We start from the raw sequence: 17,745 nt of genomic DNA, 5'->3' as shown, positions 1-17,745 counted from the left end.
AACCTAGATATTCCACTTTGGTCTTCGATATGTAAGGTTATTGCATTGCAGTCACGGTGCAACATATCCCCTGTACATTTCAACTGATGGCCCTTTAAATTGTTTCTTATAAGATGGGCTAAGATAAATCTGCATTTGGGTATAAAATATTGATGGAAAACATCCAAAACCGTTATACCTTTATGGAACCAACTTTTTCAAAATCAATGTTAAACTGCAAATGCTTTGTTTCAAACTACATGCATAGTTTGACATGGAGACTTTTGTCTATAAGCAGATTGAGAAAGGGTTTATGAAAAACGTTATTTGAAAATGTTCAAAATTCATGAGTTGCATCGGAGATTTGGGTAATTGAAAGTTATGCAGTTCTAATGGGGTACACTGGACAATACAGGGTAATATCCAGTCAGTGAATTGGCTTGGTGACCTTTGAATGTTAAGGTCTGTTCACTTGGACTTCCAAGTATAGTACTGTATAAAAACAGGACATCGCTTCTGCTTCATCTGATCTGCTATTGGTGCTTCCAACTGCCGTTCAAGTTCGATGCCAGCCAAATGCACGTTGCACTTTTGCACTGTCTTGAAATGCGGCTGCATTTAGATTATATAAATCCAATCTTGGATTGCACCCATCGTGGGCGTTGGTGGGATCGGTTACGCTTCAAATATTTAATCGTGAAGGCCAAACCATACCCTACTTGTCCATCTGGGCAAGCGTGGCTACCTACAGCCCAAGTTCAAAATCATTCCATCAGCAATTAACCGCTATTGTCAGTACCAACATCACAACCAATACTACCGCAGCAGAGGCACGTCATTGATTTTATGAGCCCAATGACTGCCCAACATGAGCCTCAACCACTTGCATTGCCAAATCAATCAAAGGTTTGGAATACCCTACTGGTATTAAAATATAAACTAATCAATGGAAAATTATAGATCCACTTGCTTCTACAAAAAAAACAATTACAAACTTATCGATTAATCCTTGCAACCCAAACCCAGAAATCACAGTATGCGGGCATTGTATGTACGGTATATTATATGGCGACTCATCTACTTACGAACCAGACCGAGGGTTGTAATTTCAACCCCCGCGCAATAAATTGCGGTGGTGGCATTTACATCTGCAGAACGTGAACAGCCAGTGGTATCTACAGGAGATTGTATAACTTTTAAAGTCGTCCCCCGTGTTTAGTGCACATGCCGTATCAATGTGTTTGGAATCAACAGGAGTAAAGTTGAACTTACGAACAAATCGACTTACGAGCAGGCCTCTGGAACCGAACTCGTTGGTAGGTAGGGGGAGTACTGCATGACCATCAATGCTAAAACCAGGAGGAGACCCCGCCTACCATGGGGGAGGGGGCGGGGTTTGCGCGGGTTACCTGTAGGTGATCCCGCCTACCATGGGGGAGGGGCGGGGTTTGCGCGGGTTACCAGGAGGAGACCCCGCCTACCATGGGGGGGGGGAAGGGGCGGGGTTTGCGCGGGTTACCAGGAGGAGACCCCGCCTACCATGGGGGGGGGAAGGGGCGGGGTTTGCGCGGGTTACCAGGAGGAGACCGCGCCTACCATGGGGGGGGGTTGGGGGCGGGGTTTGTGCACTCTCGTGACGTCATCGTCACCTCGGTCACGTGCTCGCCACTTCCGCTACTCCCCTTGTTGCGCATCGTGTTCGTCCCTCGAGGTGGGTGCCCGTTCCGCTCGCGTGCGAAGTCTCCCAACTCAATCCACTTCCATCCGCCGCTATCAACGCGATTTCAGACCGCGAATTGTATACTGCCTACGTCTAATCCGTTCTCTCTTGTCGGCCGCGTGTGTTTTTGTTGTCCGTGCGCAGGAGCGGCTTGACGACATGAGGGCCAAGGTACCGTGTGGTGTCGGCGAATGTCGTGTGTCGTGTGGGGTGCCATGCCCCTCGTGTCGCAGCTATACCGCTGCTGTCTCTTCTCACGTTTATACACGCTATGTTTTTGTGAAACATCTGCTTATGAAACTATATTCACGCGAAGTGGGTTAATTCACGAATGCTCCGGTAATGCTCTCTTTAAAAAAGAAAACCCCATTGATTAGGGGTGTGCCCGGATAACAAGTGATAAGCTACACAAGCTTCATGGTTGTTCACGGGATTTTAGTAGCAAGTCATGCGCTGTCTTGAGTGGCTGGTTTACGTTTTGCTTTAGTAGGCGGCTTGCCTTTTGTTGGGTGGATTAAGTGAACTGGGCGAAGTCTTTTAAATCTGGTGTGCGTTCAGTTGTGGGAAGACGATAGTCTGCAGCAATGAGCATATTGTGCTCGGTCAGATCTCGAAAGCTAAGCAGGATAGTTTTTTGCGGCCTGTATTGTGTTTGCATGGATGGGCGACCATTGCGTGAAACTCGTGTTTTTGTAGGCTTCTGCAAGGCCACGTTATGATGGGCAGCAGAGGGCAGTGTTGCAAAATGCATTGTCTACAATGTGCCCACGGCAGTGCTCCGTGTATCCAGTATGGTCAACTAACCCCGATTAGCATGGCGTGGGGAGATGATCATCGTCATCCAGCAGTGGATTTGCAAAGGGGTTGTACGTTTTAAAGCTTTCGTGACTGCAAGGATTCATCTTCTTTGGTTCTTTCGGTAAAGTCACGTAGAATGAGAATAAAATAATAAATTGATAAAATAAAATAACACAATAAAATTCTCACGACGTTTCGGCCACAACACAAGCGGCCTTCATCAGACAGTCTCGTCCCTTCGCCTGATGAAGGCCGCTTATGTTGTGGCCGAAACGTCGTGAGAATTTTATTTTATCAATTTATTCTCATTCTACGTGACTTTACCGAAAGAACCAAAGAAGGGGCTGTATGTGTTTACATTACATGTGGGATATCAAGTTTTATCCCAGGGCACCTAATTTTTTTGCAGGTTTTGGACCAACCCGTGAGTCTTCTCGATCGTTGTTTTTCCAGCAGAAGTTAATTTATTATGAACAAGTTACTTGTGTGTGCACCCTGTTGAGCGAATGTGATTGCCTGTTATAGGGCCTGTTGTGTGCTTATGTTAACTCGGGCTGCTTTGGGGAGGGAAGATGGCTTTTACAGCTTTAAAGTTGAAAATAAACGACGTTTAAATGTCTGCCCAATTGTTAATCACGTGGCGTGTTGTCTCCCCAACAGTGGCGTAAGAAGCGTATGCGCAGGTGAGACGGTGACTGCATTGCACTTACTACCATCACCCTATTGTGAACAACAAATCCAGTCTGCTAAACAATTCGTTTGTACAAATTAGTATATAATGCACACATGTAATATGTATATGAAAACAATAACTCATACGTTTGTACGGTGCTTTTGGAATATGCCCTTGAAGAATAATTCACACATGCCTGAGTTGGCTATGCTGTGCAGTATTTGACATTGAAATGCTGTAGCAGTTGTATGTTCATGACAGCGTTAGAGGTGTGCAGTGTTTGTGTGGCGTGGCTTATGGTGCTGGGTTAAATGTTCCTGTTATTCATCCGTGGCCTGCCCCACACGCTTGGTTTAGGCTGAAGCGAAAGAGGAGGAAGATGCGTCAGAGGTCCAAGTGAGCAGGCCTCTGCTGTCCGTGAGACGGGGCCATCTCCTCTCCCCCTGCGGGCGTCACTCATCTCAGCCCTGCCGCACGTTCTGCCACCAGGACACCAACCAGAAGCGGCCACTACACTCTGACATCGTCTTTGGAGCCGTGCTATCCACATTTCGTTGTTTTTACCTTCTGTGTTAATAAATGCTGATCCTAAAACACGATAACTGAATTGTGGTTTTTCAAGTTTGGGTTTTGGAAATTAAACGGGCACCAATTGTACTATGGGTACTAAAACGTCACGTATCTGTGTGCAAAGCCAATCCATTAAATATCTATCTTGGTACCCAGTTGGTATGTTAATTGCATGTTCAAATTCTGAACATGCTCTTTTACGCTCAAATGTCGAATGGTGAAAACTGGATAAACAAGCCGCAGCATCTTAACTCCAATTGATGCACAGTTTAACCTGACATTCTGCAGGTTAAACTATGGCCTTTGTGGTGTCCACATTTTCTGGTAGAATAAAGAAATGCTTTTGTAAAAATGTTCTCTCGTTGACCACACGCTCAGCTTGAGTAGTACTGGCATTTTAGAGAACCGTATTTAACCCAGATGGCCCTGCCAAGCAGGGCGGAGCCAGGATTTTGACTTTTGGGGGGGCTGACTTCAATATTCTGAGATATCCAGTGTTTGTTTTCCAATGGGCGCCACAAATGTATGAAACACATTGGATTTGAACGCGGAGTTTATTAATAGGTCGGAGCCGCTGATGTGGCTAATAAGTTATAAAGGCTGCCGCTCATGCAGCCTGCAGGGCAGCACAAGGTGGCAGCCTGCAGCATTTTGCAGCAGCCAGATATTCGGTTATCCTGATTACCGACTTTCCCAAAAATTTCAGGGGGGCTAAGCCCCCCCCCTAGCCCCCCCTGTGGCTCTGCCCCTGCTGCCAAGTCAGTAAATTGCCAACCATTTGGTACAATCTAGTAAAGTCGGATCACTATAAAGTAAATGTTTATTTAAATGTGAACTACAAGTATTGTATGGGTAAATGAGTTTAAAGAATACAGTCTAAGAGAATATTGCTCCAAATAGATGTTTTCATGCCAGTCAAATTCATAAACGTGCAGAATTACATTTTAACACATTTCGATTTGCATTTAATGCATAAATGAGTTGCATAATTTAATTGACGCTACCCAAAAAGTCTACTTAATGATATAAAAACAATGTTAGCCCCCGTTTTTAGGTATAGTAATATATATATAGAATACTGTAAAGTATAATGCATCAAATATAATCAACTATATATTCCCCAGCTTTAACATCAAACAATGGTACACTGCTGTATTAAAAAAGTGGGTGAAATCCAGTACAGTATGGTAAATTTTCATTACCAAAGGGTTGTAAATTAAAACTAAATTGTGGAGTAGAACGTGGTATCAAATTGTTATTGCTCAGGTAGCAATGTTCTTAAATGAAAACCCGAGGTAACAGTTACGTTCTCGCCAGTGAACCAATAACCTATCCAAATCCAAAGTCTTGACATTCATTTTTATTGCACTTGTAAAACCAATACGTTCACAATCACCACTGGGTGGGGCTAAGCACAAGCAAACAAAAAGGGTATCACCCCAAAAAGCTCAACGGGGACCCGCAATTCATGAAAAATTATGGGTGAACCGAATGTCGACGAGTTACATGAATCATTTGGCGGGACCCAGGGGTCCCACAAAAAATCAGGTCAATAATTATTTTTCAGTCCGCCCACTCGTGATCCCAACAGCAACGCGCTGCCCGCCCAGACTCGCGCCAACAAGCACCAGCAGGTGGCGATCAACACGATGGGCGCCACCCCACCGGCCAAACGCAAGCCCCGGGGGGCGTCCACTGCAGTCGCGCACGGCGACAACGCCCTCCGGTCAGCCGTCGATCCTCAGCTTCTTTGCCAAGGCGAGCCCGCCCCCCAGGCAGTGAATTTAACGTGTTTATGTAATTTTTCAGCTTTTTACGAAACTTAGCGCCCCGAGTAGCTCTCGACGAGGCCAATCGATTGACACTAGTTTTGTTGTCGGTAAGGCAAGACTCGTGTCGCTACGTGGTTTTTCCCACCCCGGAGCAGTGATGGGACCCCAGGGTCCCGCCAATTGCTTCATATCATCCTTGTATTTTCTCGTATTGCGCCATCTTTGTCTCCTAATAATCATTTATCCAGGAGAGCCTGAGTAAAGATTTATCAGATGTCCTGCATTAGCTTTTTATTTTAAGATATCATCACCCAATCCGTGTGTTTTTCGTGTGGGGGGAAACCGAAGCACCCGAATAAAAACCAAGCACGCGAGTGGGCAACACTGATCTCCATACAGATGTAGTGACAGCCGCTTACTTGTACAGCAGCTGCAACTGCAGGTGGTCACTTAGCGCACACGCCATTCAGCACATACACGAGTGTGTGTGTGCCGGCAGGGCGGATGAACTGGGGCAAGGGTCACGGTAGACCTCGTGGGAGGCCCTTGGAACCCTCTGGTGGGTTCGAGAAGGGAGGCGCCGCTAGGGCGGAGCCAAGCTGCGCCGAGGGGAATAAAAGCAGCGGAGAGCGAGAGCTCCAGGCCGCCGGTGCTGGGAGTGGACTCGTCTCTTCGTCGCTGTCGTCGTCGTCACCGCCTTCGTCGCCGCCACCTTCGCCCGATCATTGCGCGGCCGGACAGTCGTTGGCTGTCGCGGTCGACGCCGTCGGTGCAACGCGGACAGGGTCGTGTCTGAGCCGGGTCGTACGGCAGCGTGGTCGTGAGAGAGAGGGGGCCAGAGTTGGTGGCGTGAACACAATAAAAGGGAAGGACGGTGCCTCCTGCGACTACCTCGTCTCAGGCTGAGTGTGTGCGCGATACACGCCACCCGCACATACGCACACCACAAGCCTCTAGAAGAAGAAGAGACCTACAACACTACACAGATGGAGGTTAGACCACTTGTCGTACGGCCTTCTGCTGGCAAGCCAGGGTTTTGGCACCTCAACGCCTATGGGGAGTTTCACAACATTTGTGTGATCCACCAACCTTTGCCTCCACTGCTGGATTACAAACCTGTAGAGCCACCACCACCTGGAGTTTGGACATACAGTATCTCATTTCACTGCATCAGTCTCATCTATTTTTCTTCTGAGACGTATTTTTATCAACAATTCTCTAATTTCACTTACATCCATAACTCCTGTCTATATCTCTTATGTCATCTCACGAACTTTTGAAATCTAAAGCGGGGGAGGGGAAACATGTTCTGATTTAGGCCCCCAATGGATCAGCACCACCATTGCACAGCACCATACCCCTTGTGGGCAATGCAGCTTGAGCATACGTTTTTAACATCCACTTTATAAGTCACAGCACTTTGATAATGCCCAGCATGAACCTGGTGCTGGTGTGTGCAAACTGCCAGTGTCAAGTCCTACCATTAGTCTATTTTTACATGTCCATGTTGGCACAAATGAATTTTGTCCGAAAAAATGTTTTAAGCTGTGGTTAACAAAGTCTTGATCTGTGTAATTCAGAACTTCACTGTTTTTAACTGTTAATTTAAAAACTATTTTCTGCTAGAATGGTATTTTTTTAATGTTTTCCAACCACTTTTTTTTCTAAAGGCATCTGTGAGGAATTTCCTGTACTACAGATAATTGTATTTATGCTTTTTATGTCAAGACTAAATGCGTCAACCCCATGGAAACCGTAAATGATGATCTTGTATCAACATGCGGTTTTGTGAAGGGGTTACGGGTGGGGGTATTCTAAGGGCTGGGCCAACAATAAAAACTGAACTCGTCCATCCAGATTCACCCACCGTGTTGGCCAGATGAACTTCGAGCTGTATAGCATTCTTACCAAACTTTCTGACAGCACATACCAGACAAGTCTTACAAAGTACAGCGTTCCACGTACAAAGCAGAACAGATAATGCTTCGTCTTCATACGCAACAGGCCTTCCTCGTGTTCTCCGCCTCTGGCGGGTGGTCGATGCGAATGGTCTCGGCTCGCGCTTCCACGATCGTCCCCTCACTGTTCTCCGCCAGCTTCTTGGCTACGGGAGAAAATAAAAAAAATGCGAGCTCACAAGACACCAAGGGTGTCAATTAAAAATGAATTGTTCTCACACTGCTGCTCATCCTCACTCAAAATACAGACAATCCTCTTATTGTCAAATCCGATGTCTCAGGTTCACATCTTCACAAGCATTGCAGGTTCCTGTTCACTGCTGCCAACAGGTAAATGAAACGGGTACATTGAGAGTTGGTCCCCCTGGGACCAAGACGACAATTGGCGTCAACAATTATATTCTTGGTTCTTTCGGTAAAGTCACGTAGAAGGGAAACAATAAAAATATAAAACAATAAAATTCTCACGACGTTTCGACTGCAACACAAGCAGTCATCATCGGGTGTGAAAACCACAACACGAAAATTTGAGAAAAGTGGCGTTTTTTTAACGTTAGCACCACGGATAGCGATTTGACAGTTTGTTCAGATGGACGAGTCCATCTATGTTCAGAAAAGAGGAGAGGGGGGGGAGACGAAAAATAATGGATGCGGTCTGAAAGCCACCTTAAGCGTGATCAATCAATTAAGACCCGAAGTGGTTTATCAAATCCTTCCAATGATTGCTAAGCCAGAATCTATCTTCTCGGTTGAAATTGTCTCTGTGTTTGATTATGTGGATAGCCTCATGAACGAATCTCTCATGGTAGCCAGATGGCTTGCAAAGAAGTCTTGGAGAAGTCAATGTCATGTGAACCTACTGAAATATAACAGTGATTTGCAAGCCATCTGGCTACCATGAGAGATTCGTTCATGAGGCTATCCACATATACAAACACAGAGACAATTTCAACCGAGAAGATGGATTCTGGCTTAGCAATCATTGGAAGGATTTGATAAACCATTTCGGGTCTTAATTGATTGATCACGCTTAAGGTGGCTTTCAGACCGCATCCATTATTTTTAATCTCCCCCCTCCTCTTTTCCGAACATAGATGGACTCGTCCATCTGAACAAACTGTCAAATAGCTATCCGTGGTGCTAACGTTAAAAAAACGCCACTTTTTTCAAATTTTCTTGTTGTGGTTTTCACACCTGATGATGACTGCTTGTGTTGCAGTCGAAACGTCGTGAAAATTGTATTGTTTTATATTTTTTATTATTTTATTGTTTCCCTTCTACGTGACTTTACCGAAAGAACCAAGAATATGAATCCCTGCAGTCACGAAAGCTTAAAATCAAAAGTCAACAATTATTTTTGGTTGCAAGCCAGTGGAAGGGCGGGTCGCTGCAAGACCGACATCCTCCACAGAATCGCCCTGTCTGCATCCATCACGCAGTCTTTACCCAACATCTGGGCTCAACATCGTCTCAGCACATCTCCTGAATTCACAGACATTGAATCAAACAAACACAACAATACCACAAAGCCATAGCCAGTTTGTGGCACGTCAGCTCCAAGTACTCACCTAAAGTGAGGAAGACCTCCTCTACGTTGTTTCCTGTCTTGGCTGACGTCTCAAAAAACATGAGTCTGTTCTCTTTCGCGTAAGTCTTGGCTTCCTGAGAGGGGTGACACGATGGGCAATGGATGAGGCAGCCAGGCTTCCGTGCTCCGCGAAAGGGGCAGAGTGACTCGTGTTCTCTCCAGGCGACCAGCAGAACAATAGGCTAAAAATTCTGAATCTGCTAAAGATTTTAAATCTGCTATTGTCCCTCCACACTTGGCAAGACGAGACGTGGGGGGGGGGGGGGGGGGGGCGGGCAATGCGCGTGACTCCACACCCCCTCTCCATTATAAAGGAGGATGAAGCACATTGACTTAATTTAAACAATAAAAATACACATTATTAAAATGACATCTATTGTTAAAGCATACGCCGATACAAAAAAGTCAAGTGATTGTCGATTCACCGCCGGATGAAGGCCTCCCCACAACATGTCAGTCAGTGGGGGTTGTTTGACCATACTTCACCACGCTGGTTAGTGTGGGTTGGTGAAGGGCGGGCCCAAGACTAATTCAGGTATAACTCATCATAATACATGAAATAATACTCTTTGTTTTTTTCGGTAAAGTCACGTCGGTAAAAAGTAAAATAAATGAAAACTAAATTAAATCACGACGTTTCAGAGGCAACACAAGCTTCCTTCATCAGGTGTAAAAAAGGCGCAGCAAAATAACTGTAGAGAGAGCTATTTGTGATGATAGACTGTTACATAGGGCAAGAGGAGGAGCCAGGGAGGACGGGCACAGCATGGGGGGTGTGGGTGGAGCCAGGAAGGTAAAGCTCCTGCTAGAGAACATCGGAGCCACGGATGGGGGGGGGGGGACGCGGAGCGGGGGAGAGTAGCAGTTGAGGTTTAACATGGTTAATCACATCTTTCCAATGATTGCTCAATTTGCATCCATCTTCTCGGTTGAAGTTATGTCTATATTTGTATATCTGTATGGCTTCATGGACAAATCTTTGGTGGTATCCAGACGGCTTGCAGAGTACCTTGGTATCGGAGAAAACAATATCATGATAACATGAAATAATGTACTATAGTTTACGTAGGTTGAAAACAGTGTTACTAAAAAAGAAACACTTGTGACCCGAGCCAAGGAATTGAACCCACGCCCTTAACACGTCAACAGAGCTGCATTTGTCCTCTCCCTTCGACTATGGTTCATCCACATCGTGGGTACGGTACTTATTTTCCCTATAAAATGTGCAGTGTCAACTTTGCCTCATTCCTGGCTATACCCCCACATTTATCCCCCACCCGCCCCCCCATAAAGCTCCCTTTCCCCCGGTCATCCGTGCTGTTCACTGCCTGCCCCTGTTCAAGTGTAGACTCAAGACTTTCCTTTGTTGCTCTGGTTATGACTGACTATATTACCTAGTAACTCTCTCTACGAAGTAAACATGCCCACTGTTTTTGTACAATGTCTTTTGTTGCAGTTGCATTTCGTCACGATATAAATCCACATTGCATTGTATATCCCCATCCTTTCTCCCATGCTCCCCCCCCCCCCCCAATTATATTGGAGAGTCAGTCACTTGCCCCCCCGCCCTAAATTTAAATATTGTGTCGTCCCCCCTCCCCACCCCAGCCCACACCCCCACCGCCTTGCCCACAAATAGAACCCACCTCACATGGCACTCGCCTCTGCAGATGCAGGTCGGTCTTGTTCCCGGTCAGAGCAATCACCACCGCCGTGTTCACCTGCTTCTTGAGCTCCGTCACCCACACCTTGGCCCTCGAGAAAGATTCCTGCAGCATCGGCAACATGCACGGAGCCAAACTTCCACCGACCCCCCCCCCTCCCCCCCGCGAATCCACTACTGGATGAGGGCCTCCCTACGCCATGCTGGTCGTCGAAGGCTATTTTACCATACTTCACCACACTGGTCAGTGGTGGTTGGTAAAGATAGGGAGCATAGTTGTGGGAGCATCAAAGTACGGTGCAACAATGGATGTTGCTACATAGGCCTGCAAGCTATATTTACAAACTATGTATGGTGGTTACTCATTCAAGCACTACCCAAGGCTCGACTTGGTCAAGTCCAAAGTATTCGCGAGCTGCGAGCATACATATAGATAAAAAAAAGCGTTTTTCATTCAAATGCATAAACACAGCATGAGCCAAGAAGTTGAAGCATCATTATTGGTGCAGCCTATTGAGGAGGAGAGTTGGTTCAAAGAAGTGAGACGTTGGGATGATACACGGTGGGGATTAAGGGAGGAGAGAGGGTGGTGTGAGAGGTGGCAAGGAGGGGGAGGGTGATAAAGTGATACGTGAGTTTGATAGTTCAAGTATGGATATTAAAATGGGTACAATAGAAGTCTACCTTGACATCTATCCTCATCAAAATGGTAGCATCTTTGAAGAACCACCCACCGGATGTATTGGACAACTCATTTTACACCATTCTCAGCGGCATAATTGATCCTGGTGTGAATTGACCCCGGTGTAAGGAATAACGTTTTCCCGTACCTCCGATTAGCACGGTTGGCGATGCACGGTGCTAAAGAAGTTCAACAAACATACATACAAGTGGGGCCTCCTCGTCCAATTTCTCTTTTCGTCATAGCCCCGTGCCTGGGCCTCTCTGGCCCACCCGTGGGCTTCAGTGCAGTTGCACTGCCTGCACGCTCAATAACTACAACATTGGGCACTCTACCATCTGAATAATCAAAATTATTAATGATTAAATACATATCTTGTCATTCCACTCCTTTTTTATCTCCTCCATCCATAACTCATGGAAATGTAACTTTAACATTCCCCTCTCACATGAGTCTTTTAATGAGCACGATCTGATATCGCTGGTCCATGACTAATGTTATGATTTTGCTTTTCTATATCTGCTGCTTGTAAGCACTTTGCCACTTAAAATTAAACACAGCATAAAAACATAACAATTCGAATATCTGAAAGCTCTAGCAGTGACGTTCACATGCTTCTATGTTCCAAAACAGGACAGAGTAAACCCAAAAAGGTTAAGAATATATTGCGAATATTTTCTCGGCAGCATCCATCTGGGTTACATAACAAGGGTGTAATTTAAGACTTGACTGCATGATAAATCGATGCATGAAATCAAGAACCATGTTCATAACGGAATTGTGTACACTGTATCCACAAATCAGAGAAAGGCTGGAATGACACAGGCAATGGGTGAATTTTTGTTGGGGGCTGAAATAAATTGGTTGGGGAAGCTGAAATATTTGTTTTAATGTATAACCTCTTTACAATCCCAAAGTGGAAGAAGACCTCTCCACAGCAAGTGTTTTATTTTTGTTACCATACTTCCCTGCGCTGGTCAATACGGATTAGTGAAAGGGGTGTTTAAAACCGGTTCAGATATCACTTTCGCCGTGGCCAAGAATTGAACTCGGGTTGTCCTGTTCATCGGACATGGTGCCACCGCTCCATGTATATATTTAAATAAATAAAATACTAAAATCTTGAATGAATGCCAAGGCACGGATTCACCATTTGCGTCAGCCTGCCACGTGCGCTCCTACTGGTGACCTTGTGCTGTCTCATCTAGTCCGGCTTCCAGAGGTTTTGCAGTATTGGCTGTGTTTGAATGCAATGATGTTAATAGATTCGAGGGGGTTAAGCCCTGTTGGCACTGGCCACCCGTCGCCCATAATTATAATTAAACAGAATGGGTATCGATCTGATCTGCTATTGTCTTATCATGCATTCTGCTCTGTCCCTCGCCTCCTCTATACATGAGGAAAGGCTGAAGAAAAAAAATACTGCTGGTTTCAACATTGCACCGAAATTTTCTTTGACTTAGAATTTAGACGGGAGGAGTGAGCCTTGAAGCAGGGGCGGCTGAACCCCCGCCCACCCAGACAGGCTGTGACAACCATCACACAAGCGCCCGGCATCACCATGACAATAGCTATGCGGACACTCACCTCGTCCGTGATGTCGTAGACAATGATGGCTGCCTGCGCACCGCGGTAGTACATGGGCGTCAGGCAGTGGTACTTCTCCTGCCCGGCGGTGTCCCAGATCTCGAACTTCACGAGGGCTGAGTCCAAACACACCGTCTGGCTCTGGAAGGCAGCTGCCATGCCGCGTGCGAGAGGACACAACCACTGACAACGTTTGTATTTTTATATTTATATACATAAAACATACCCGCACGCAGCGCACCCACGTAGTGTCCTGGCGGGAGTTGCCTCACACATCGGGTTTTAATCCGAAGGGCCCCGAGGGGGACAGTCCCACGGTTTCCCGGTGCCAGGAGATTGGCAGACCCCCACAGGACAGGTTACATTGCGGTGCCCCTAAATTGGCTTAAAATTGTATGGGCGCAAAAAGAAAAGGTTCCCTGGGCCAACCGCAATGAGTTACACACAACATTGGGGGGAGGTTAGAGGGTGGAATATTAGGCATAAAAGAGCAGACCCTAAGACGCGAACTACTGGACACGGGAGATCAATGGGTGGGAGGCATAAAGAGTGGACCCGAAGGCTATAAATAAAGAGCTAGACCGAAAGCTAGGACGACTGGGCACGAGAAAACAATGGGTGGGTGGAGCGGCAGCGAGAGTATAAAGGTGGAAGCCCCGGGACGATTGAGGCAGTTGTCTACAACCTCCGGGCCGTCACGACCCACTCCCTGCCTGCCGTCCTGCCTCTTCAAGCCGCTCACAGCATCCGTGTGATGCCAGCGAGTGCTGCTGCGAGACAGTGATTGGGCAAGTCTTCTCTCGTCCTTCTCCTTCCAACACTCTCAGCGTCCGTGGGACACCGCGAGTCCAGTTTCAAGGCACGTGGCAGGACGTTTGAGTAGCTGGGTTCATAGGCAGAGTTACGCTCGGCTCTCCTCGCGAAATATTCCTCCTCCGGGTAATGCGTATTGGCGCCATTAATAAACTCTCGCACAGAATATCGGTGTAGCGTGATTTCTGTGTGTGTGGGCAGAACCTCGGCGTAGCGTCTGTGATCTGTGTGTGTGGCATGTCTGCTGTGGAGAGACGGTGTGCCCGGTGTGAGCGCATGGCTGCAGCGTGGGGGTGGTGCGAGTGATTTGAGCGTGCGCGTGAGGCGCGTGTACTGCAGGACATACGGCCGCCGTCATTTGCGAGTGCTTGTTTACACAGCGCGCACTTTACGCAGCGCGTTTACACAATAGAAATAGCGTTACCGGTGAGGCGTGCCCCACGCCTCACCGGTAACCGGTCAGTTTTGGTGCCAGATAAAAGGGTAAAAACCTATTACTATATCTTGCGACTGGCAAAGGAGGTTTCATAGTGTAAACTAGTTTTGTTGTCGGTAAGGCAAGACTCGTGTCGCCACGCGGTTTTTCCCACCCCGGGGCAGTGATGGGACCCCAGGGTCCCGCCAATTGCTTCATATATTAATATGTTTTCAGACAATAAGCGTTTGTACATATGAAAGGAAACCCATGCGTACTAGTGGGGCAACACTCTATTCCCGTATAGATGGAAAAATATGAATGAACTGTTTGAACTGCCATCTCCTAGCACGCAAAGGGCATGGCAACCTTGATACCCACAGAAATGGAGTTTCTCGACATTTGTGTGATCTGCCAAACTTCACCTCCGCAGTGCTGTATTACAGGCCTGTGCCACCACTGCCTTCGAGCACCACGACTGGGCGCCTATATCTTCACCAACTGATGTTTAAGCACTGAACCAGGCACTCATCAAAGGCTAACTCAGCCTTGGGGAATCCCCAGGACCAGTTCAGATAAATCACAACTGATCTTAGCCTTGGGAGTCTGGTTTGGCTGCCACCTTCAAGTCCTACTTAACATCATTCCTCTTTTAGGAAGCCACTTCTCACCCTCCCCCCACCCCCATTATCAGTGATGTAAAGCACCGTCATATTTTACCATGAAAAGCTCTACTATATATGCTGTAATTCTTCTTCTTCTCCTTGTCATTGGCCGGAAACGAATGCGGGTTGCTGAATTCATCGTGCAGTGCAATAACTGTTATGGTATTGCTCAACATAAAATGTGGATTCGGTGGAATACAAAGACAAATATCCCCCATATAGCCTTGACAGACTGTTGAGGCAAGTTGGGGTTAGCAAGCACCTATGAAGGCCGGCATTGCACACGAGGGGGTGGGTAGCCAGCACCACACCCGACCGCTTTGTCTCTACAGTAGCAATGTTTACACATTGCACCAGGTACTCATTTGAGGCCGAGTCGATTTAGATTAGGCCCAGGACCGATTCAGATAATCGTCACCGGTGTTGGCCATAAGCGGGGCTAGAACTTGGGTTGCCGGTTTCCTGGCGCAATGCCCTCATCGTTGCGCTACCGTTGCCACAACACACAAACACACGCGTTGAATTCACACGGCCGGCACTCACCACCGATGGTGCTCTGGAGGTCATCGGTGAACTGGTCCAGGACGTAGCGCACCACCAGGCTCGACTTGCCCACCTGCTCGCGCCCCAGCAGAACCAGCTTGAACTGCAGGGCCTTCCTGGTCGAGGCTGGTTGGACGGTCAGCTGGCGACCCCGAAGGCTCGAGGTCATCTGGTGCCTCAACGAGACGTTGGTCCTCTTCTGGCCCATGGCTTCAGCGAGTGGGAACTTCTACCTGCAACAAACGCGTGAAAGTCTCCTTGCATAATTAGTCAAGAATGAGCAAGAGAGGGTTTTAATGCTGAAATAAATTATTAAAGCGATAGCTAAAGTAGAGAAATCACTACGTGTTTGTGACCTAGTTCACAGTGTAGCTGGCCAAATAAAATCAATCTGGCGAAGAGTGGCATTATAATACATAATACAGGTTTTTTGGGTTAGATCGCATCAATATAAATGTGTCGTTAAACCCGCCACCACCTGACACACCCAATTAGTAAGGTTTGTCACGTAAACAGAACATGCCAATTCCTTATTAGTACAGCACACCGGTGTGTTGGAGAGCAAATCCACAACGATTACAATCTGAGTACGACGTTTCACCAGTAATTACAACCGAAGTGGGGGGAGGGGAGGGAGTAAAAAATGCATGTAAATGACTATGGGTTATCCATTGCCGTTTTGGTTATGGAAATGGTAATCAACGCACATTATACTTGTAGGAACCTACTTGTATAATGTGCATATGTTTTTTGTTTGCATTTTGACTGCAGGTATTGTGGTTAATGCAGACATGAATCCTTGTAAAAAGGTTTCAGTTTTGTTGCCAGAAAAAAGGGGAACAACCCTATTATTAAATCCCTTGCCAATTGGCTGTCGGGTGGTGGCGTGTTTAACGACACATTTATATTTACGCGATCTAACCCCCCCCCCCCCCCCCAAAAAAAACCTGTATTTTGGATATTTGTCGCGAAAGCCTACGTGTTAAACTGACATAATAGTGGGGTAATTCCACACAAGGATGCCATCTAACAGACGTTTGACCGCTCTGCGATGAACTCGAACCGTGTGTTCGGTAGGGAGTCCGATGTTTTCACTTCACGCGTTTCGAGATTGTTCCTTTCTTAAAGAAGCTCCCAGCATGTGTTGCGAAACATCGGACATCATTTCTAACATCGCACGGTACAACAAGCGAGTGGTGCGGTGCAGCAAGACGGCTTAGAAATCCTATGCAGTTGACATTTAACAGACTTTCACCAAAAGCAATGACGATAGTTAAAGGCAACAAATTCAAAGGACGCCTACTGAAAATGTGTGGACTGAATGTGGCTTTAAGGTTGCTGGATTGAAGTTTTTTGAGTAAATTGTAAAGAAAATACTGCAACGAAAGCAATACCAACTGCTCGACCGAGGCAGCATTAGACGGAGGTTGTGGCCGATGGAACCAAGCGGCCTCCGTTCACAGCTGCAAGGGAGAAAAGAAAAAGGAAAATTCCACACTTTTCTACTTTTCAACATTTCTATGGAAACGCAAATGTTTTTTTTTTCAAATTACACAGAAACACAACGTGTACATGACCGCACGCTAAGTCAAACTGTCAATGTAAAAAATTCCCAAAACATCGGCACACCTTAAAATAGCCCAAAGCAGTTTGTACAGCAGGTCGCGTACAGTCACAACACCGTCACACAATTCACTTGGCACTGGGCACCATTCATGGACAATTAATTGACTTGAGAAGAAATTAACCGGCCAAACAATGGCATGGAGACGATGACTTTTTTTGACGCAGGAAAGCTGCTGCTTAGTCACCGTACCATGAACTTCACTTGAAACGAAGTTACTTAAATACGTTGCCTCAAAACTTATTTTTAAAACAAACAGGAACTGAGAACTTCCTTGTTTGAGTGCCTTATCCAGCGCAGCACGGGCAGAGAGGGTCGACTGCGCACGCTCGCTCGCTCGCTCCAGCTGGGTCAAGGGCACCGTCCTACTGCTCAGCCACGGCGAGCAAGAGACAGGCGAAAAACACAGCTCACCTGGGAAGGGTCTCCGAGGACGGTTGATCGAGAAGAGAAACACCAAGTGGAAAATAACAACAAAAAAACACGAGCATGCACCCACATATACACCGCTGGCTGCGCCGGGCTGGTACCCTGGTGTGGTTTCCGAGAATGGCTTCCTTATACCGAATAGCAAGCGACGTTGCAATTTGAACGGTGAGGTCACAGTGTATTGTAAAAGCACAAACAGGACATTTGTACAGGCACACCCACGCCAGACGGCTTGACGTGGACAAGACCGACGGCTACACAGCAGC

The 17,745-nt window shown here is 46.7% G+C and overlaps 1 protein-coding gene and 1 long non-coding RNA gene across 5 annotated transcripts; one reads left to right on the top strand and one right to left on the bottom strand.

The window, feature by feature from the left end:
- The first annotated feature begins 1,572 nt into the window (after positions 1–1,572).
- On the top strand, positions 1,573–3,764 carry LOC116948243 (uncharacterized). The gene is made up of 4 exons (XR_004403777.2): positions 1,573–1,690; positions 1,844–1,870; positions 3,158–3,180; positions 3,528–3,764. It is a non-coding gene; the product is annotated as an uncharacterized LOC116948243 (long non-coding RNA).
- A 1,321-nt stretch (positions 3,765–5,085) lies between these two features.
- LOC116948251 (ras-related protein Rab-5B-like) lies at positions 5,086–17,609 on the bottom strand. 4 transcript variants are annotated; one of them, XM_076069387.1, is made up of 8 exons: positions 17,465–17,609; positions 16,821–16,889; positions 15,427–15,659; positions 12,991–13,142; positions 10,705–10,827; positions 9,039–9,132; positions 7,478–7,616; positions 5,086–6,304 (listed from the first exon to the last, which is right to left on the bottom strand). In XM_076069387.1, exons 3-7 carry the CDS (start codon positions 15,632–15,634, stop codon positions 7,504–7,506), a joined length of 690 nt encoding a protein of 229 aa, XP_075925502.1. In that variant the 5' UTR covers positions 15,635–15,659; positions 16,821–16,889; positions 17,465–17,609; the 3' UTR covers positions 5,086–6,304; positions 7,478–7,503. The 4 variants fall into 4 exon arrangements, with proteins under 4 accessions (XP_075925502.1, XP_075925499.1, XP_032820630.1 ...); XM_076069384.1 differs by having other exon boundaries at positions 5,086–7,616; positions 17,056–17,609; XM_032964739.2 differs by having other exon boundaries at positions 5,086–7,616.
- Between the last annotated feature and the right edge of the window lie 136 nt (positions 17,610–17,745).

This window comes from Petromyzon marinus, chromosome 2 (assembly GCF_048934315.1).
Source record: "Petromyzon marinus isolate PM22_M1 ecotype Great Lakes invasive population chromosome 2, UKy_Petmar_22M1.pri1.0, whole genome shotgun sequence".
Taxonomy (NCBI): domain Eukaryota; kingdom Metazoa; phylum Chordata; class Hyperoartia; order Petromyzontiformes; family Petromyzontidae; genus Petromyzon; species Petromyzon marinus.
This window is presented reverse-complemented; position numbering and strand designations above follow the sequence as displayed.